Source organism: Patagioenas fasciata, chromosome 8 (genome assembly GCF_037038585.1).
Source record: "Patagioenas fasciata isolate bPatFas1 chromosome 8, bPatFas1.hap1, whole genome shotgun sequence".
NCBI classification, from domain to species: Eukaryota; Metazoa; Chordata; class Aves; order Columbiformes; family Columbidae; genus Patagioenas; species Patagioenas fasciata.
In genome coordinates this window covers 10537496-10560336 of record NC_092527.1, presented here as the reverse complement: position 1 = coordinate 10560336, position 22841 = coordinate 10537496, and the positions used below count along the sequence as shown (strand labels likewise).

At 42.7% G+C, this 22841-nt stretch overlaps 1 protein-coding gene across 8 annotated transcripts in view; it reads right to left on the bottom strand.

Moving 5' to 3' along the window:
- Positions 1–22841, bottom strand: part of JMJD1C (jumonji domain containing 1C) — a 160648-nt gene that overhangs the window by 21505 nt on the left and 116302 nt on the right. For 6 of the 8 annotated variants that reach the window (XM_071811668.1, XM_071811669.1, XM_065843832.2 and 3 more), the window contains 8 exons: positions 17476–17581; positions 12465–12589; positions 11071–11214; positions 10766–10952; positions 9002–10677; positions 5745–5917; positions 3215–5415; positions 103–304 (listed from right to left, as the gene is read on the bottom strand). In XM_071811668.1, coding sequence (XP_071667769.1) covers positions 103–304; positions 3215–5415; positions 5745–5917; positions 9002–10677; positions 10766–10952; positions 11071–11214; positions 12465–12589; positions 17476–17581 — 4814 coding nt within the window. The remainder of the gene's footprint in view (positions 1–102; positions 305–3214; positions 5416–5744; positions 5918–9001; positions 10678–10765; positions 10953–11070; positions 11215–12464; positions 12590–17475; positions 17582–22841) is intronic. The other 2 variants (XM_071811671.1, XM_071811672.1) reach the window with 2 other exon arrangements.

Genomic DNA, 22841 nt, shown 5'->3' with positions numbered 1-22841 from the left:
CTGAGCCAGAAAAATCAGACAAGCTTTCAAGCATGCAAGTCCTTTGTCAGTGTTATTTTTAAAAGTTAAACCACCACATTATCAGGAAATCACTGTACTTACCGCCGAAAGTAGTAAAATCTACAAAATACTGGTGAGTGAGTTGGTTCTTCTCCTTTCTTACTTCTTATTAACCTACATTCTCTGCATTTTTGCAAATTTGGTCCTATTTCAGAGCAAGAATCATCCTGCAAAAAGGACTCTCCCGTTTGCTTCAGCTTCTTTACTTTGCGCCAATCTTTCAACACTGAGCGCGGTATGCCAGCTGCAAGGGAAGGAGAGGTTCAGGTGAGGTACTGGTAGCCCTTCTTTGCAGAACTCGGTCAGATCAGTAAGTGTTCAACAAGTACACTTGTTGAAGTGCACCTGCATAACATATTTCACTATTACTTCCATCTGTCCACCTATTGGCAGCAAATTAGAAAGGCACAGGGACCAACGAGCCTTTTACAGGCTGGAGCACAGTTCACTACCTGCTGAGCTACCAGGAATACCCAGGACACTGCGTTTTCTATTAGGTTTATCACTCACCAAATATTCCCTGAAAAACAGCTCCAGACTCTCCTTTTTATGAAACCAGCAAAGAAATACAATACCCGAGGAAATAAACATTCTACTTCTGTTTCAGATGAAGATATATGCAAAAAGGTAACAATTCAATGAAAGCAGAGCTTAAAAAAAAATCCTGCTTCTTTAAAATTTACTTTTGCTGGGGTTAGATATGACTACAGAAGAGCAGTTCTTTTCACATGTAACTCAACTGAACTTAATGTAAAATATCTGACATAAGGAAGAACAGAATCCCCTACTCTCTCAATTTTGTTGGCTTTGGGAGGCTGACCACTACAGTTCTATTTTTGATATGGAAGTCAGCAGATCCGACACTGAGTAACACGAGGAGCAAGTCTATTGAGTAATCTGTGCAATTTCCACGTTTTGAAATTGAACCCTGTTGTTATTTAACTAGGTTTTCATTTTAATTACTTTTAAAAGCAGCACCAGTTTTATCTACAGATGGATAGGCATACCCATCTTTTCATCTACCACCACTCTTCAAAGTTCACCTCCTGTAAACGGGGACCTGATGTCGAATGACAGAGGTCAGGGTGCTAACTCTGGACTTGGTACCTGAGTTCGGATCTGTATTTTGCCAGAGATGACTTACGCAAACTTTGCAAGTGACAGACTGCCTGTGCCTCAGTTCACGGCCTACAAAACACCCTCCCAATTCACACGAGGAGCACGATGGTATCTGGATTAAAACTTGGAAGTAGCAAAGGCCAAAGTACAGGTTTGCTAGTCCAAACCAATGTTTTCTGCCTTGGAACCCGAGATCTGGGAGTGATCTGGGAGCTGCCAGACGTCAAGCTCTGCGGACAGGAACCTGGAAGACCCGCAGCGCTCGCAGGGCTGAGGAATGCCGGGCTCTGCAGGAGGCGGCCGCGCAGCCCGCAGCTCTGAGGGCTCTGGCTTGCACACGACCTCCCGGGGGCTTCCAAAACGGCAGCAGGACACAGCGGTTTTCAAGCCTGGCAGTAACCAGATACCACCCACATGGCAAAACTGCCACCGAGCCCCTGGCCCTGAAGCACAGTTATCTTCAGCTGCCTGCCCAGAGCCCGGGCAGTCATTCCATGGGGACCTGTGCTTTCCCGAAAGCTCCTCAGAGTTGATTATGTTTTTGTATCTATCTTCGTGGAAAGACTTGTTTTGTAAGAAAATCTCTGAACAGCTCTCTCTCAGAAATTAAAACGAAGCTTCCTCAAGGTAAACTGACAGGAGTACCAGAAACACTCATGTGTTTAACGGGTCAAGTAAGAGAAATGGACAGAAAGACCCAAGGCCTACTAAAATTTCTAGAGAAGATGGCAAGCACAAGAAGCTGCCACCACAGCACAGGCCCAGCCTGTTGACGCGCAGGACACAGGCTGTGTGACTCACCAGAGAACGTAATACCAACTCCTACCCGTTTCCATAAAGTGTTATTATATACCACTCTGACACCCAGGCACCACTAGCCAAACATGAAGCAACTGCCCACCCTTAACTTAGGTACGCAATCCTTCTACAGCAAACCTACAAAGAATCTTTTGCAACAATACAAAGGTCAGAAAGACCTAACATGTTACACGTATATATTTACAGTCTCTTTCAGAAGTGAAACAGAGAAAGACTTTATAGACATGTTCTCCTTCATCTTCCCTTTAGTGGGGCGGGGGGGGAAGGTAATACTACTCTCACTGGACTCAAGCCAATAGCTCAGACTGCAACACTTCCAGCACCCTGTACAACTTCAGCATCGAGCACTCTCAGATACCAGACGAGTAACTTCATACACTATGCAGTGAAAAGCCAGAGAATGTAATTAGAAGGAGCAGAGCTCATTTTCTTACTACCCGTACTTAAAAATTATTGTGAAAAGTAATTTAATGAGAGACTTTTTCATACTTGACCAGAACAAAGACAAAAGGCTAGTCCTTGGAGAAGAATAAACCGGGATACAAAAATAAGGTAAGTTCTTAAATGAAATCCCTCATGCTGGTAGACCAGTTTCTTTTTTCAGACAAATCTCGTTACAATCTGCTACATGCTCCAGCATTACATTTAAATTGAAATTTGTATTTCCCTAAATTTCATTATTCCTTAAACAACAGGCATTTAACACCATGTAAATACACAAGCTCGTTAGGAGTGTGAAATGACTCTCCCTCAAATCTTTCATTAAATTAACCAAATTGTAACAGAGTGGCATGAGGCTCTCAAGGAACTGCCTCTGGCTTCCTGATCAAAGGATGAATAAAGTTCAACAACAGCGAACCTCTCCCTCCAGTAGTGTTCTAAAAATAAATGCATTAGATCTTTTAAAATAGATATACGTCTCAATACAAGCAACACAATATGCACCAGTCTGTTAAATTCTGATGGACGGCATAAACCAGTTTGTTTACTGCTCATTTTTAGGCCCAGAACCAGTTTGTTAACACACATATACAAAATGCCAAATTTCTTAAACCAGGATATTTCAAATGGCCTCGAGATATATAAATCTGGACCCAGCCACCTACACAAGTATGCTTTTTAAGTCTTTTCCCAGCTATCGTGCATGACAAACCCTCTAGGATTAACATTGCTAGACTTCATATTTGTCTCTTCCAAATCAGATTAATATACTCACTGCTGTTGCTGCCGCTCTGTAACTTCAGCTTGCTTTTTTCTTTGGCACTCCTGCTAAGAACACCATTCGGTTTTACTTCTTCCTCTGTATCACCCTTTTTTTTCTGCAAATCATTTTGTTTCTTTTTGTAAGTTGGCTTGGGCTGCCGTTTAGTCCTTTGCTCTGACTTGCTCTCACTTTCATCAGAGTCTCCGCTTTCAGAGCCAGACTCATAAGTTCGTTTTGCTTTTCTCCTAGGGTGCTTCTCTTCCTTCGCAAACTTATCTGCCAAGATTTTACTATCTATGTTATTCTGCAAATCATTTGATGTAGAAGCTATTAAATTGACAGTACATGGCTTAATAATTTCTGAAACACTGTTCCCTGAATTCTCTTTTTTATTAGTGTTTTTATCTTCCTCTGAATGTCTCGTTAGCCAAGCCTTTTTCAGTTTAGTGTGGTAGTTTGGCTGACTCGTCTGGGAAGTTTGCCCAGTGCCTACAGAGTTCGCTTTGTTTATCGTATTACAGACGATAGCACTGTCTAGGGAGAGAGAGGTTGAAAATGTCTGATTTTTCGCAGAGTTGGACTCGGTCTCGCTGGTGTTACTACTTTTAAACTGAGCCGCGGCCAAGGCTGCCTTGTGCTTTTTCAAATGGACGAAGTCGGTGGAGGTGGAGAACCCCGAGCCGGGCTGAGCAGCGCTGCCTGTCTTGCCAGCGGCGGGTGTAACCGGAGCCGCAGTGCTGACCTTGCATTCCTGGGCCTGCGCCACCGCCTGGCTCGCCGCTCTGGAGGCAGGACACTCCAGCGGCGCGCAGGCCAGGACCGCGTTCGATAAGGAGTAAGTCACTTCTGAACTGCCCCAGCTTGACACGCTGGTAGTTGTTGCTGCCGAGGCGGTGACACCCGTTTTGGTGCTGCAGATCATCGTTGTGGTGGGGGTGATAGCACGAGGAATGCTGCCTTGCGAGACAGCTGGAAATTTCTTCTCATACTGTGTGCGAGCACTGTCTGAGTTCATATTTGGCAGAATGATTCTTCCAGTCTCCCTGGCTTCCGCTGTTTTCAGGCAATCTGCTTGATTTGTCACAGCTGAAGACCTCTCACTAACTCGATCTTTGGAAGCAGACTGCATTGCTGGTACACTATCATGTTTCGTGCTAGAAGGAGGACGCACAATAACAGATGCTGTAGCGGACTGTGACTTTCCACTCATTCTTTCAATGTGCCAATCCACTTTTTCATTGTTTGCAGCATTATTTGACTTCCATATTTCTGACAAATTCTGTTCAGGAGCGCCCTTGTAAACAGTCTGAGCTTCCTTAGGCTCAGGTACTAAAGTTGGTGGCTTCTGCAACTCCTGTATTTTGCCACCACCAGCATTAACGGGTTGAACGGGGGTCAGAGTCGGAGGTGAGAGGCTGCTATAGCTGCTTTCCTTCTTCTCCAGGTTCTGGTGCACAGGGGGGTGAAACACGGGGGCTCTGTGCAAGGCAGGCATGCTCCGGAGTGTATTTGAAGACGAGATCGACAACTGAGTAGGGCTCCTGCTGTCACTTCTGAAAGAATTGACAGACTGCACTGACTGCGAAAGCTGCTCGGGGATCTTGCTCGCAGAGCCTTCACTCTCTGGTTGGTGCTTAATTAAAGGTGGAGGTTTTGAAAGAGAAGAAATGTAAGAGGGGAGAGACTGGGGACTAGCTGCTGAAGGACAATTAGTTTGCTTATCAACATATGCGCTTGAAGCTTCCTTTGACGGGTATGATCTTGGTGGTTCATTTACTACACTGTTAGACAAGGTGGTGAAATAGTTACTCTGCGGCAAACTCTGTGGAACCGAATGCTTCATTTTATACAGTTCTGACACAGAGCGTTCAGTGTCTTTGTCGTATTTTACTGAATGGCTTTTGGGACTTGAAGATAAGGACGTTACCCTGGAGTAGTTCTCTCTCTCTCCCTCCAGTGCCTTCATTTTAGCTGTAAAAGGAGCAACTTCAATACTTTCTTGGAGTATCCGTCTGTGTTCTTCTTTGTATTTGCTCAGTCGCTCCCCAGACTCCTGTGGCGGCCTTGGCAGCTGGTTCAACATTGGATCTGCAAAATGTCTGTGCATATGGCTCTCCTTTGCTGCTTGTGTTCTGCTCTGCTCTAGCTCCGTCTTCACCGGTGCAGTTGTAACAGAACGTAAAGGTTCAATAAATGCTTTCCTCTCCAGCTCTCTGTTTGAAAAAGGTTAAGCAGGCACAGGTCAGTCTGAATGTAGCGCATGTGCTAAAGGGAAGACCTTTCTTCCCATGCTCTGAACAAAGTTATTTATTAACACAAAATAAACTTTTCTTTATATTAGGTACAATTTTCAAAAGTCTTCGGATGACTCAGGCACTCAAGTACCATTCAAAGTCAACAGAGCAGAGTCTGCTCTGCAACACACTGACAAACTTTCTTCTACCACAGGCACCCATATTTATAAATAAACTAAAAATAAGCCAGAAAACAACATCAGCTGCTGAAAGGTACCCTCTCACACAGCATTGAACAGCAAACTTACTCTTTGTGATGCTCTACCATACTTTTGGACAATGGCGGGCTGGAATGCGCTGTCAGTTTAAGAGGCCGAAGGGGATCTGCACTGGACGGTCGCACAGGAATGTGACCCAGTAAACCAAGGCTGTCAGCTGAGGTCACCGGGGTCGGCTGGTGTAACCAGGGGCTGGGAGTATTCTGTTAACACCAACCAAAACACAGCAATGAAATCAGATTTCAGAACAATCCCAGGACGAGAGTTACTGTATCAAGTAGTATCAATGATCAGAGTGAAGTAATGTATTTCACCACCAAATCATACACAGTAAATAAAATTTAACATTTTAAGTCACTTTTTGGTCAAGTGAAACATCTGATTGTACTTCCCCTGGACTTGAGGCATATAAAATAGCTTACATGTTTCAGAAGTACTCTTAGAACCATGTAATTTTCAAATATTCAGTGTGACTAGTTAATTCTAGAATGGTATCTCAAGCTCATCCAAATTAGCAAACCAATGATCGTCGGACAACACTTAACTTCAGTTACTTAGTAAACAGACCATCAGCTCTTCAATGAATTGCAAGAAACATTTCTTTCAAAGGACAAAGACAGTTCAGTATTTCTGGAAAACAATTTCATCTCCAGCTTTATAACAAATCTCAATATAGACAGAAGTATCTTCTATCACAACAGACAGAAGCATCTCTTTCTTGGATGGATCCTCTCCTCCCCGCCCCCCCAGATGATTAAGTATGATAATCCTAACTAAGCTGCTTTATTTTGCAGGCATTTTTATTTGCCATAATTTCACCAGCAGCACACTATTAAAACCATAAGCATACACACCTGCCACACTCTGCAGCATGGCAAAAGCACAGCATGCACAGTTTTGTGCTGCGTACCCAATCCCTCAAAACGCGGCCAATGCCCACCTCCTCGCTACACACACTGATAATCTTAATTTATAAAACTATTTTTAATTGACTACTTGAGTAAATTTCTGTCTTCATGTCTTAGCTGAAAGCTGTGTAGCAACTCTGCAGAAAAGACCAAGAGCCGCTCTCCATCCCTCCCCTTCCCCTCTCTCCTCTGAGACCTGCTTAGGAGAAACACGTGCCGAGCAGCGGCAAGGCAGGGCACTGCTACAGTGCTGCTCAGGAGCTGGGGACAAGTCCAGAAGGGACTGGGCAAGAGCGAGCAGAACTTCCATGAGCACCCCAGAGCCCCTCCACCCCTGACTCCTGGCACTGCCCAGAAGTTCCTCCCCTGCTCTGCTCCTCCCCTCCCCGGCCTGGGCGATCCCCGGTTGAGAGCTGCGGCTGCAGCAGGGCAGCCATAGAGCTCTCATGCCACACGCACGCAGCACAGAATAGATATGCAGGTGCTTCAACTTTGAAGTTCTGATTTCTATGCTTTTGAATATTTAAAGCAACCACATGGGTTTTTGCTAACAGTTTTAGTGCATACGTTTCCTGGGCCAGGAGTTCCCACGCTGCGGTGAGTTCCCACGAATAACTCGTAAGCTGTATTAAAGTATTATGCAAAAAAGGCCCGTCACCTTCTCCCTAGAGGAGCTGAGGAACATCTGCTTGAGCACCAAGCGTCGCCCAAGCAGCTTCGTGACTCCACCTGCAACCATCCACGGCCCAGCACAAAGACAGGAGCTGCCAGGGCCACCCGCGGAGGGTAGGGAGAGGTGGGCTCGGGGCACGTTTCCTTCGGCACACAGACACGGCTCAGCCCCGAGCTGAGGGCGGCTGCTGCTGCCGTGACAGCTGAAACACAGATCCCCTCCTGCGACTGTGGCATCCATGCAAACCAACGCTGGAAACGCCTGTTCTGGGTTACTAAGACGTATTTTAAAAAGGCCTCCAGCGCAAGAGCCAGAAGACAAGTCACCACAAGACAACTGCCACATATCAACATAATTAAAAAGCTACGTGCCTTGGTATGCAGAGCTGCATACTTCAGGCAGCCAAAGTGAAAACAGAGTCTATCCGAAGTTCTTCAAAATGGACTTCAGCATGGGGTGGAGCAGGCAGCAACATGAAAAGATAAATCCACCTATAGTTTTCTCTTATGCTCTTCTTCTTTGCTGTGTTTGGCTTTATCACAGTTTAGATCAAACTGATTTCATATTACAAGACCAACTCAAGCTGACTGTTCGGGAAAGACTCAACCACAATGGTTTGGCTTTTCTCAAGAATGAGGCTGGGGAAGAATAGCCTTCCCCACGATGAGAAAGAAAAAGATCTTTATAACCATTCAGGAACTCCAAGCTTTGACGCAAAGGCTTACAATTTGGCAGAAGGACCACTGTCAGCGACATGCCTTTTGTAGTCCCTGTGAAAATCTGCCCAAATTAGGCCAAGTTGTAAGCCTCTAAAAATCAGTATGCACATGCTCAGTGGAGGTTTGATTGAAGCTGGCAGTAAAGCTCTCCACAGTTTCTGTCTGCACTACACATGCTCCATCTCACAGTGTTCCTCTAAGGTGCCTGCAATGATCACGCCATATCCCGAGCCTGCAGGAGTTGAGAAAACTTTTCCTGTAATTGCCACGTCTGCCTGCCAAACACTGTCGCATCGGGCACTGGGCTGAAAACACAGACCATCTCTGCTGAGACTTCAGTGCTTACACGCAGCACACAGACACGGGAATCATCCTGACTTGAATTCAGAGGAGTAGAAAGCAGATGGGAAGGCAGGGATGTGTGTCAACAGGAACAGAAGGGGAGAAAAAGATATGCCAAGAGAGGGCACACAGATAGGTGTAAAGACAAGAGAAACGGGTGTGCAGTGCAAGAAAGATTTATAAATGCTAGAATACTTCTCTTCAGAACTTCCCACTGGATTTAGTACTCCTTCTGTCTCAGCCTTTCTACATAATTCAGTGAGCACACACAAAATTTTGCTATGAAGACCATTGTCCTACCTCTCTTAGTATTTAACTTACACAATGGGTTTTCACAGTCTGAGGTAGCAAATATTTACCCTGTGGACTTGAGGTCCCAAAGCAGCTGGTTGACCTCACTTGGTCATAAACTAGAAACAAACATTCAGTCTTTCCTTAAAATACTTAGGGAACCAAGGCCTGGAAGAACTCCCAACTCGTGTCCACTTTGAGACAGAGGTTACAACTGGATTGCCATTCCTAGTTCTCAGCCTACTCAAAAGACCCACCATCACCGCACACTCGCTGTGATACAAACTACCAAATCTGTACCTAGAAAGCCACCGTTGGGAGACACCAGCCCAAGAAGAAACAAGCTCCACTTACCCTTCTCAAGGAAGCCTCCGCGTTCACAGGAGTTTCTGGGTGGACCCATTTGGAGGAAGGCAGACCAAGTCCTGAGTAAGCATGTGTTCCATTTGGATACTGCCAAATAATTGGATAAAGCCCTAGCTGATTATAGGAAGCAGAAGGATGAGCTTGTCCAAGAAGATGTGGAGACTGGTGTTGTAACATCTGTTGCTGCTGCTGGTGTGCTAATGCCAAATGGCTTAAGCTGCTAGCATGAGCAGTCTCTAGTCGCGGGTGGCCACTCAGCAAGGAGGCAGCAGGCACTCCGGGCAACACTGCGGGAAGTAGATGAGGGTGATGAACAGAATGGTGAGATGCGCTGCTAAGGGGGTGAGTGTTAATAGCGGGCAAGGGAGCCTGCGCTGAAGACCCAGCTAGCAGATGGGATGAACCAGTTAATGCAGGATGATGAGCGTTTGGATTTAAACAGGTTCGGTGGGATGAAGAATGCAGAGGATAATTATGCTGATGCAAATAAGGTGAAATGTGATTAGTTCCTGTTTCTTGTCCAATCAGAGTGGGGTCCCTGTACACCGTGAAATGTTCATTCTTGTCAATGATAAGAGGACTTTTAGTAGCTTCTAGAGCACTAACTCTAGCTGGCACTGGATGAAAACTAGACCTAGGCATATCATGATCAGTTTTATTGGCTGACCTTGTTAATCCAGTAGCATGGCTGTTTTGGGAACTAACCTTAGACTTCACAGTATCGGAAGATTGGGTGAATTTAGGCTTAACATCAGGTGACTTTGTTTTAGGATGATCAACTGAAGCACTAGGTTTTGACTTCACAGAATCGGGGGCTGGACTTTGTTTATGCAGTTTACTCTCTTCTGCTAGAGAAGCTACATTTAACGAAGACATGAAGGAGCCATACTGCACTTTTTCTTTGTCAGGATTTAAGTGTTCATTTACTGATAACGTTTTTACAACCCCAGGTTGCATCAAATCCGTTTTGTTAACAACACTGCTACCCCAACTTTGATCAGTTTCCTGTTTTCTTGCTTCAAGGAAATTTGCATTCGCAAACTGCTGTTTTAAATCACTGCTGTGAGATTCTATTTTCTGAACCGTTTGCAAACCAAAGGTACTTGCAGCATTACTCTGGCTCTCCTTTTCAGAGTTGTTTTCATTAGTAATGTCAACAACACATTTTGGAGTAGGAGGTCTGGGTACAAACTGCTCATTTTTTAATTCCACAGCATGATGTTTTTCTGTATTGCACTCTTGAACATGTGGATCCTTGGCATTCTGCTCATAAGGTGTTGGCTGCTCTGCTGCACGGAGTGAAGATTTTTCCTGCTGATCCAAAACGGATGACTTCAGTCTTTCTGTCTCTTCATGTTTCTTATCCTCCTGTATTCCATCCCATGGAGACCGCCTCTCTGTTAGTGTCTGTTCTACTCCCTCAATACTTTGGGACTTTCCTTCTTCTCCATTTACCTTTGAAGTGTTCTTGCTTTTTAACTCATTCTCTGAATTTTGCTCTGAGGACGAATCTGTTAATCTTTTATTCGAGATTTCCGAGTCACTGCTCTCAGAGTAATCTGAGATATTGTCTGTGCGCAGTCTCTTCATATTTAACTTTTTTTCATCCTCTTCAGGTTTTCTTCTTTTACTAAGGAAGTGTTTGGTTTTGTTTTTGGGGTTTTCTGTAAAAGATAAAAACACGTCTATCACATTTGCAGTCTAATAGGGTTTTAAGCAGCTCTCCCTCCCTTTTCCAATAACTGCTTTTACCTCCTCGACCTATATAATCGTATCTATCTTCTTTCATCTTCTCTTCATCAGGCATGCTGCTATCAGAGCCTTTCCTCTTATTTGGCCGAGTATTCCTCTGTTGCTGGTGAGAATTCTGTTTTGGTGCTGCAGTTTGGGAATTCATTGCTGGTCTGGGACTATTTGCTTGCGCACGCGTATAATGACCCTAAAAATAATTTTGCGATTAATTGACTTCAATACAATTTTAATTAGTGGGTTTAAACATGTATTTTTAGTATTTGCAACATACGAAAATACTTAGGTAAAAAGATAAATGTATCTACGTGGACTGTGTTGCTGTTCTGGTTGGAACGAGACCGTCGGCGTGAAGTGATGCCAATATTTTCACCTTTCAACAAAGAGTGAACAACATCATCTAGAAAGGTCATCTGAACCATAGAAGGATCAACATTCTGAGGTTCTAACACCTGGTTTATTAAAAAAAAAGAAGAGAGAAAAAACAATAATCAGCAGATGTTCAGACACTGCCCCATCTGTATTTTCCGTAACAGTGTTCACCACTCTATTTTGTGTGCTAAAGACTAATCAGAGCAAAGCCTATTTAATCCTGACAAGCAGAACTGGCATATGACTCAAAGGCTGGGAATAGAGTAAAACCAAAGCTAACGTGTCTACACAAATCACTGGAAAAATAGCTTTTTCTTCTTTTTTTTTTTTTTTTTAAAAAAAAAAAAAAAGTACCCATCACCACTTCCTTCCCCCTCCACTGACCTGCAAATCTGAAACTAAATGACACTGAGCTCTTCACAGAGTAACCCCTAAGTAGCAATAACAATAAAAATACTTTGCAAAATGTATTTAATATACTATCAAATATACTGCAGAAGCATATTACAATATTACTTCCAACAGAAGCAAAACTGCTGAAAGAGAGGAACTAAAATGATTGGAGGTAAGAACTCTGAGACCAGTGGAGTGTTACTAGTACAGGATATTTCAGATAGAAGGAAATGCTAAGCACATCTTTAATGTGTGAAAAAGTTAAAAAATAATATTTGTGGAAAATTAATTAGAGCAAATTAAGGGAAAGAATATATTTGAGCATTAGACTAGTCTTAAATTTTTATTGTCAGACATGATTTTGTCAGTCATTTCAAGGCAGACGGACCATTCACTATATTAGCGTTGAGTCATTACTCTGGTTTCCTGAAAGAGAATTCATCACTGCCACTAAAAATACCAGCATTAATCCTTTTTGTAACATCAACTTCAGAAACACAACTAAATCCCACCACACTAAATGTAAATTAGGGTTGCAGTAAATGCTTAATTCAACAAATTGAGGAAAGTGGATATTTCAATTGCTTGGAAGGAGTCATCACTACTGCAGTTCTAAAAGATTTTGGTGTTGAGAAAAGAAATTCTCCGAGCTGACAGGGAAGACCTGTTCTTAAAACCAGACTGTTTCACTTCAAAGACTTCACTAGTCAAATAGCCACAGCAGAAGAAAAGCAAAACTGCAGGACCGGTATTAATCACATCATTGCACAAACACACAGCTCCAGCGCGGTTTCCACTGCTAGTCCAAAGCAAAGTCATGCTGTCCTGCTGGAACTGAACAACTCAGCCTATTTCAGAGCACCACAAAAGGATGTTAAACACTCCCAACTGCAGTTTACTTGAAGCCTGTTCTCTGAGTAGGACACGTGGAACTCACCTGGTCATTCATAACCACCATAGTGCGGGTGAAGAGATCATGATGGGTTATGATACCAGTAAACCACTGGGTGGCAGAATCCTGTCTGTACACTCTCACCCTGTAACCATTTAACGAGTACGGACCTTTAGAGAGGAAGAAACAAAAAAGCCATTCAGGAATTCAGAAAAAAAGAAGCATAAATGGGTTTTCCTGGTTTCTTGAGCTTCAGAGCAAACATACAGTGTACAGGGCATGGACAGTAAACTACAGGCAATTCGGGTGCAGCACTGCCTGTGGATTCTGCTTTTATTCAGGAAGACAGTTTGAAATGCAAAGGGTACATTTAAGTATGCTTTAAGGTCAATTACGCTAACATTTTCAACATGCAATTTTCTTATCTAAATCTTTCTGCAACCATGATGACAAATGATGGGAAAATTCCTGCCTACAAACAGCAACCATAGAAAAGTAATCTGTAAGGCTAGAAAGCAGCAGCAGCAGGTTATACAGAAGCTATTTAACAGGCTAGTCACATGCCCAGAGGCTCTGCTGGTGAAAAGATTTACATCTTGGTGGTTGGGCTCTGCATCTGCCAAGCCTTTCCCATAAGTGACCACAGAGCTTCCCTGCAAAGGCAGCTGAGCGATCCCGTCCCTGCTATGGCCGCACAGCTGAGCGATCCCGTCCCTGCTATGGCCGCACACGACACTCAAAACCACACAGGCTATGAAGACTTTAGCTCCTTTTTCTGATAGAAACCCTGCACACTGTCCATTTGCAAAGATCACTTTAGTTCACCTCCAAAAGCCCACGGTGAGACAGTATGATACAGTATATACTTTATAGTTTGTTTCAAGACCCGGAAGTTGAGATCCAACAATTTTATTCACGTTCCATGTTTCATTTGATCACTGGGACCATAAGCTTCATCGCTTTTCAGTGTTCATAAGGCTTTTTGTATGATCAAGCAACGCTGCCACCAAGTGCAGTTGCAACCACGTGGGTTTCACGACTTCCACAACCAAACCCCAGGTCAGGCTCACAGGAACGGAAGCAAAATGAGTCAGTGACAACCTACAAAAAGCCTAACTTAAAAGGTTTAGGAGTGCCTTGTTGCTCAACCACACTGGCAAGGCCAGAATTCCCCTGTCTTTCCTGAATATCCTTCTTTTCCAATCCCCACCCAGTACATTAAATAATCTCAAATATCTGCCGCAAACAGGGCAGGGACGTTGCAGGTGACGGCTTTCTCTAGCAAAATATCCACATTCACACTACTGGGTCCATTATACTCTCCGCACAAGAAGCTGTGTGATCATAAGGACTGCTTTTAACGTCAGCTCTTGCGAGATCAAATGAAGTAAAGAAGCAATAATAATTTAGATGTTTCCAAGTGGTCTTTATGTTTAACTTTGGAACCTTAGCAAGGCTTTTGGAAATACCTTTTGTATGTGATTATCTATGTTTTAAAACAGCTGGGAAACAAAAACATCGTGCAATGGCACCCTTCTTTCACTCACATCCACTTCATTCACTGCTCAACTGAACCCTCGAGGCCACCTGAACCCCCTGAGCTATGGCATTAACCCATCCCTGGAGCGCGTTTCCAGAGGCACAGACGAGGGTCAGAAGCGCCTGCATGGGCAATGCTGATCACCGAGATGCACGGCAGAAAAAGAGGAGGAATCTACAACCTCATGTCTCATATTCCTGGTCTTGGACCAGACGTTGTTCCCGCGGGGACACATTTCCTGATGGCTTCTCTCCAACCCTTACTCCATATGCCCCTGCAAAGCGCCTCCAGCTCAGCTCCCACACTCCTGGCTGTCTGACCCAACCCAACACGTCTCCAACTTTTCACGGCTGCCCCAAAGCTCTGCCTTGTTCAGACAGTCTCAGTAAAATTTTGCTTGTGTCTCTTCTTGCAGATTTCCCATTACTGCTTTCCTGTTCCAGCTCCCCCTCTCTTGCATCCTACTGTTAACTGCACAATGATTTTTTCAGTCTCTTGCATAACCAGAACCAGCCTCTCCCCAGCTTCTTGTCTCATTTTAGTATTTACGATTCCAGGCCACTGCCTTCCAAGTCCTTTCCCAGTCTTCTCAGTTTACAAGCTCCATCCTCCCTTCTCCATCAGCTTCCAGCTTCTCTTACACTCTTCTGCACTGACCCAGTGCCAATTTCTTTCCTCTTACTCCTTGTTCTAATGTGTGTCTGCCATTCATCCCAGCTGTTATCCTATCTATTTTTAAAAGATACTTTATCTATTATACCTTCATGGACGGTGTTGTGGGTTTGTTGTTTTTGTGGGTGTGTGGTTTTGATGGATTTTTTTTCTTTTCTTACGTGCTGCTGGGGTGTCAGGAAGAAGAAGAAAGATTAAACTGTGGTCATGCGACACAAGACAGCTCAGCTCCAGCCCAGCCCAGCCACAAGCAGCCATTACAGGAAAAGCCTGGCTTTGTCTCAGCCCCTGGCTGAATCATGCTCAGCTACACATTGTTGAAACAGCCTGTGCAGCACTATCAGGAAATAACTTCAGGGCTGAAGCACACTCTGTTTCAAGAGCATTATTATAACACAGCAGCCTCAGAGATTGTAGTGATAATGAATCTAATAAGAAGAAAAAAAGTCAAAGATTTTAACTGTTAAAAATCAAAGACACCTTACTATGTTCCTTGAACTGGTTTTATTTGTCCCAAAAGCCTTCAACATAGCCAAGTTTGGGAGGAGATTGGGTTTTTAAAAAACAAGGAATAAACTACTTTCCTGATAAACCTACAATTTTTCCTGCAAAGCACACTGTTGTGACTGTCACCCAGGGAAAAGGTGACAAGGGCCCACATTTTTTCTTTAGTCTCATTCTTGTAAACAATTGGACCAGTTTTGACTCAAATTCTCCCTCCTCAAATTGGCTTTATGTTTTTCAGACATCTGGAACACTATTTGAATGTTTTCTTCCAACCCTCCTGTTTCTTCAGATAAACTGCTTTAACTGTGATACAGCAGAAAATACAATGACACGAGATGAAGGCTTCAGCATCACAGACAAGGAAAAGGCTGGATCCTAAAAACACTGTAAAGGATGAAGTAAAAGAATATGGTAACAACCATAATAGATGTGTCTAGACAAGGTAGAACTGAAAATGTTACTTAAATTGCAGGGAACAGGAAAATGGTCATAAACAGAGAGGGTGAAGAAAACCAGAGAAGGAGGGGCAAGGCAGGGAAAGAAGGATAACAGGACCAGATTACAGCAGCCAGCACTGCCAGAGGGTGCCTGTGAGCCAGTGGATGGGCTGTGCCAAACACGGTGTCTCCGTGACCAGGAGCAGATGATGCCCCAGGAGGACGTGACAGCAGTCTGTGCCAGCTGACCCCGTCCCACAGGGTTGCGGTGGCTGTGGCACCACACAGGCTCTCGCGGGGGACAGGACGGCACCTCCCTGCCCCAGGACGCGTGTCTCTCCTTGGACCGGTGAGCAAGCGCATTTGAACTGCAGCTTCTCCTTAGACACGGAGAGCAGGTCTGCAAGGACCTGTGGACTGGGTTCATCTCATCATCTAAACTACTCCAAACATGCATTTCTAAGCATTCAAACATCAGTTTGAAAAACTATATAAAATTATATCTATAAAAACAAAAATACAGTTCCTGGAATGATGGCATGTAAATTAGTGGTGTGGACGATGGGCTGGCAGTCTCATTTAGATGACTGTTTCAATATTGCTGGGGCTTTGCTCAAGTATTGATTCTGTACCAGTATAAAACAAGGCTTTTAAAATTGTCTTTTTATTGTGACTCTAATGGAATCCAATAAACAAGCTCAATTTTAGTTTCCTTTTCATGTATCTCTAATTTGATTCCACATCATCTCTCAATCCAGTTATGGCTGCAGATTTCATCAACAGACTATTAACTCACATTGTACCTGAGAATATTACCATACAATCTAAAATGACTAACACTGCTATACCAACTTACTATCTACACAATTCCATGCATTGCTTTTTTTCAGCATCCTTTCTCTGTGGTCCACAAGATAATCACATATAGTCAAATTGAAAACTCCATGGAAGGAAAGGCACAAGTGCTTTGGTGTAACTTCAGTATTATACTTACAGTATTCCTTTGGCCTTCTAATCATAGTTTTATCAAAGAAACCAGACAGCAAGCAACCCTCAGCATCATCCTTATAATATCAGATTATTTACTACGCCTGGCCCTGTCCTCATTTGCAGAATGACTGCTGAAGCATTTTTGTCCTCTAACTGCTTTACTGCTTGCCAGGGGATTTTAACGCAGACCTACAGGGGTTAGTTTCTGTCCTCCACCGCTAGGAACGCCTCTGTAGAGTTGCCTGTCAGTTCTGCATAACGTTAATGAATATACTGCAAATACATATAATATTTTTATTATCAGCAAGATTGAGCCAAAATAATTTATTCTAGTTCATACTAGTTTTCATGTAACTTGTATCTACAGTGCAAAAATGACATGTGTTTGTTGCAACCTTCCAGTATTAGAATCGAGTTAAACATGGTAAGTGATTTGAAAGGCACTTTTCAATCAATCGGTGGTGAGGGTGTGGGGTGGGATCTGCAAGTGCTCATCAGCTGTGACCCAACGGGAAAACTACAAGCACGGACAGATAGGAAAGAAGTTATCGCACGTAAGGTTAACCAACAAAGCACAGAACGGTTTTAAACATGCTGAAAGGTGTGTGGCCGTCATTCATACACAGTTATTTTCACAACAAATTTTACAAAATATTTACATTCAGACTAATGATATTCAGCTTTTGCTGTCATCACTAAGACATCAAACAAGAACAGTCTGAAGAAGTCATGCACAGCTTCTAACACACTCTTGTTTTCTGGAATTAACAAATACTTCCAAAAAATAACTTTCCAAATGACAAATACAGCCTCCATTATATTGAAAATGCTATGGGATGAGCCCCACACGACTGACGGCCTTAAACTAGCTAACACACAATAAAAGTAGCACAATTTCCCACATAATTACCTTGCATAAAAATCTCCTGAACCTTTTGTTCCTTTACCCAGGCTTTTACCTCCTCATGTAACTGCGGGTTATCCCTGAGAACTGGGTTTAGACTGTCTACGTCGTCCTAAAGTAGAGATTAAAAAAAGAACCATATGTTATGTTTATTTGCAACATTTCTGTTTATTTTCCTAGATGTATTTTAGAGTACAATATTAAGTAGTTTGATGTTAATTTTACTGATTGCCTACAAATCCCTGTGTTATTTTCAGAAAAAAAAAGTTAAAAACGCAACATAATGCTAAAAGTTATTTGAACGGAACACACTATGTCAGATCCCACATGTGGCCAGACTCGTAAGCTATTAATAGGATCACACTTTCATAAATACTGTCTCACTAAAGCCAAAATTGCCCTCTAAAGATTTCAATGTTTACAGGTATGCAGAAATAATGATCAAATTACTTTTTTTTAAAAAAAAGCTGTTTTTCATATCTGTAAAGTTTAAAATGGACATATTAAGCATAAACTTAGCTATAAACACCACAAAGATAATGCATAAGAAATAGCTGTATTTTTAGAGAAACAAACATTTTCAGAGAAACATCATTCCTGATTTTTAAAAATGTAGGTCTTTGTTATTCAGTTATTTGGAGTAAGACATGCTTCGACTTTTATTTTTATTGTATTCAGTTCTCCTGGACAAGATCCTTTTTCACTATTTGAGTAGGACTTCATCTGGGAAATTAAGACATATTTGGTGGCACTGTCCTCCTAACAAGGAAAAACTAGGCACAAAATCTGGTTCTGATCATTCAAAGCATGGCTTAAATCATCATTCATCTCTAGACTTTCAGAATACCTATTTCTCTTTATTTCAGAGCAAACTTGCTAATTCTGTCTTTGAGGTTGTGGCAGAGAACTACAGCTGCACCACAGCCCAGCGACGACCCATGCAGAAGATGGTTTTGGAAATCCGTGAGTGGCAGGAACATTCATTTGTGCTGAGAGAACTTCAGACAGCTAAAATAATCACAGCAATTCTCCACATACAAAATGTAAAATGTTTTATCGGTACTGCAGCTGAGATCAAGTAATTTCTTTCCTTGATCTCCAACAAGTTCCTTGATGTTTCACAATTTATTACGAAGAGCTCCAGCCACAGAATATAAAGATCCAAGCAACACTCAGGGAATCGTGCATCGCTGCCTGGCCCTCAAGTGACACAAGCAATTTCTCTACTCATCTCGATGAGATTATTCCTGCTGGCCAACTGATCACAGGATGCCTATTTCAAATACAAAATTCACTTCCTGACACTTGAAGATTCGCTGTGCCTCATTACGGAGAATGCATCAATGCTTTGGTTATTAGAGAAAAATCACACTCTCTCCTTATGCTTGTGAAAGATACGGCCTCGGATCCAAAAGGAATGGTCAAGGTGATTGGTTTAATACATGTAGAGTAAAACAGAGTAAAAGTGAAGAGAAAGATCAACAAGACCTCAACCATCAGGTTAAAAGCACCAACCCAGCAAGTATGTTGTTAGCATTACCACAGGCACAACAGGGTCAACACTGACATTTCTTCGAGGATGGAAGCTGCTCTACTTGGCTGTGCAAATCCATTTTGCACTGATCCTACACACAGAAGCAACACCACCACTGGAAAGTGGAAATAATTTGCCAGGGGAACCCAACAGCCCCTGGAACTGGAGCTGTGTGATGATCATCCATCTGTCCCCCCACCCCATGCACTCTCTTGCACAGCAGCTGCAAGAAATTCCTGTGTCAAAAATTTCCCCTCTCAGATCTACAAGCATTAGAGCTAAGCAACAGACTGAGGCATTGCAATACTCTAAGTCTGGCTGACTTCAAAGTGCAGTTAATATGCAGATTTCGTACACCTTCAGTAATTCCTTCAGTCCCATCTAAGAAAAATTTATATTTTCATTTCAAGACTACACACATTGATTAGGTACCATAATATCAGACCTATTACTCTTAACATTATTCTACTTCACTGAATTCTTTATGCAAAGTTCTTGAGTCTCTGTGTTGTCTTGATTTGTTTCTGAAGGCAACACAGGCTCCTGAATCTTTCAGATTTCACATCCTTCCTAAGCATCTTTGCCTTCTTTGAACTTGACATTGCAGATACTGGTGACCCCACAGACAGCATATTTGAATCTTTTATTGTCCTATCTCCTCTTCAGACGCATGGCATATCGGTACCTTCCACTGAGTGGAGCTGGCATGAACACGTAGAAAACGAGACTGCAAAGTCCATTTTCCTCATTCTTCGAGAAAGGTGAGCTCACCTCTAAGATGAGATACTAAAGACGCAAGTGAGGTCAAAGATCCGTTACATAAACTGCATGAAGGTATGACTGGGAGTATGTACAGAACCCAGGGTTTCTGAATGCACACACAAAACCAACACATTTAACACATCATCTATCATCGGAAAAAAAGAAAAAAGTGTTTTGCTTCTAGACATGAACATGTTATACACTGGTCCATGGAAATCAGTACACCAAGGCAAAACCGTAACTGACAGCTGAAGTGCAGTATCAAGATACGAAACAAAAAGGTTCCTGAAATCTCAAAAATTCTTTTGTGTACATATTACATATATCTATGAATAACATTTTTTTTAAAAAAAAGGTACGTACCATGACTGATCTTTTTCCACCATCAATCTTAAATCTGAACATCTGAAACCCAGTAAACTGCATAATGTGTTAACATGTAGGTGACAGCCTTAGGGACCCTGTTCTAGCGCACTCCAAGAGCTCTGGCACACCAAAGAGGGCCACAAGCAAGGCTGGGGACTTCAGCCTCTTCCCTGGCTTAGCACTGAAGATGAGCAGATGACCCAGCAGTGCCCAGTCTTTTTCCTGACTCTGTATTTACACTACTCAGGAAACAACTCTATTTATAGATTTGAACCTCGGCCATTAGGACTTTCAGTTTTCCCCTCCTTTTTGGTCCAAGTAGCAAGATTGACAGACTAATCCACAGCAGAATTAAATGCCCCGCAGGATTTTCCTCCAGACTTTTCCCCATTGAAAGTAGTTTTACTCACAAAAGTCAGTGTACTATGTACAGTACCCTCTCCTAGACTAGTTTTTCCACAAATCCTGGAATACCTCCTCCAGGAGGATGTTAATGCTGGTTTGAAATCCTTACAAAACGCAAATCAGAATGCAAATCATATAAATGGGACTGTAAATTTCTTCTTTAAATCTACTGTAGGAAGCTCTTTACGTACTTCATGCAGCAGTGCCCCCTGCTCCATATGCAACACTGGGAAGAAGACAAAGGGTGTGTGGGCTACAAAGATATGGTGGAGATAATCCTTCCTGCCCTTATGGAAGACAGTCACATGAAGCAATGTGACTATCAGAAGGTTGCCAACCCATGTCAGTCTTTTTTAGATCTCTGCTGCTACTCTTCCTTCTTTCCAGACCAAAAGAGGAATTCATTTCTGGTGGAGTGGACTTTCTGCTTAATTATCCAAAGAATACTTGAGTCAGCTGCATGTCCCTCTAAGGGAGAATTCTCACCTGCTGGGGATGTGCTGCATTCCTAGGAAGCCCTGAGAAGAATAAAGAATGAAATTTTCCCAAATAACAAAGTGATGCAGTGGTTTTCTGAGTATATCTGTTCTTCTGGTGCAAAATGATGGAACGGGTTAGAAACTATGGACCGTACCATCAGGTTACGATACCACGCTGCCCTGAACAGCAAAGAGGAGTCTTTGTTCAGAGAAGCATTTTCAGAGAGCTTATTCAGACACATATAATTTATCTTTCAAAACCACAGGTGAACAAGTGCAGATCACTTGTAATGCTTCTAAATTCCTTTAAGTCATGAATCAAACAGGAATTTCAAAAACAGTGCCCACAGAAAAACAAATCAAAATCCAAACACATACGGAATTCTCCTACTCAAGCCCCATCCACAAACAAAATATTGTTCAAGATACTGAGAGGCATCCCTGGACGAGCTGAACCTGCATGTTGCCCAGAGACCATACAAAGTGCCTTCTGAAAGGCTCAAATGATCACAACTCCTTTTCCGTTCTGGGCAGCGGGGTATGTGTGGGTTGGGAACACCTGCACACTTCCACAGCTCTCTACCTTCCCAACAAGACCTTCACCACTGGAGCAAGACGTTTCCTCAGCATTTTAAAAATTTTTTCTAAGTCATTCTTCACAAACTTGAGGGGCAGAAATGACTTTGTGAAATCAAGAGATGAAACCCCTGGGCACAAAACAACAACGAACAAGTGGAGTCGAGTAGCAGCCCCTACCCCCATTGCACAGCCCACACGCCGCTCATGGGAGGGCACACAAACTCCGGCACCTGTCAGCTCTCCATGTTCACTGAACAGGAAGAGGAAAACCCACAAAATGCATTCCAGCAAAAGCAGTCCCGGAAAAGTGACTTTTGGCACTAGAAGGGCTTAAATCGGGGGCCCTGAAGATCAAGTCTCAGCATGCACTGTGCATTAGAAGCTGCAAACATTTATTTGCGAAAGCACCTTCCTTGGCCACAGTATCACTGCATTTGGCTTCAATGCATCAAGGACATGTTTTTAATATCAGGAGGAACTCATTTCAGCTAGTGTTTTACAGAGAAAGACTAAGTAGATTTCACAGTCCTTGCAAAGGTCAACACCACATTAGTCCTCACCATCTGCAGCTTAATTAACTATAGCTTCCTCTGGCTGCTTAGAGGTTTGCTGATAATTTAGGGCACGAATTAAATGAAAACTACTACATAACCGACTTGAGAGTCCTGTTTACCATGTTTATGCAGTATGCGCTGTACATGGAAATAAGCGTTTTGTTAGCACTTTAATGGTAGAGGGACCACATTTAAATTCAAACAATGCAAGTGAAAAATTCAGAGTTTAAAGTGTCTAAAACTTGAACCTTTAGATTTTTTTTTCCATGAGTTAATATAATGAAAGCAGTTTCTATAAAATAAGTCGCACCTCTCCCTGCCCTCCCCCCCCCCATCATTTTTACAAGTGCATGGAACTTCAGCTGCATAGAAATTCAATCTGGGTATTGCAGTCTGAAAAACAAGGAACAAGATAAAGCAACATCTGCCTACCAATTGCCCCAATAGTCTTCAGACAACAGTGGCAAAAAAAGTATTGCTTTTAAAAATCTAAAATGCCAAGAATTTTTACTAGTCCTCTAATGACATCTTTTAGATTATTTGCTCCTATTAGGAAAAGAAAAAATTTTAAAAATCCTTAGTTCCTTCATAACTGGCCTTCCTTTTCTTTTTTCTTCCTCTTTTACCATTCACTGATTGTGTCACCTGACATATCTGATTATATCACCGATCGGTAATCTCTTTCACTGATTG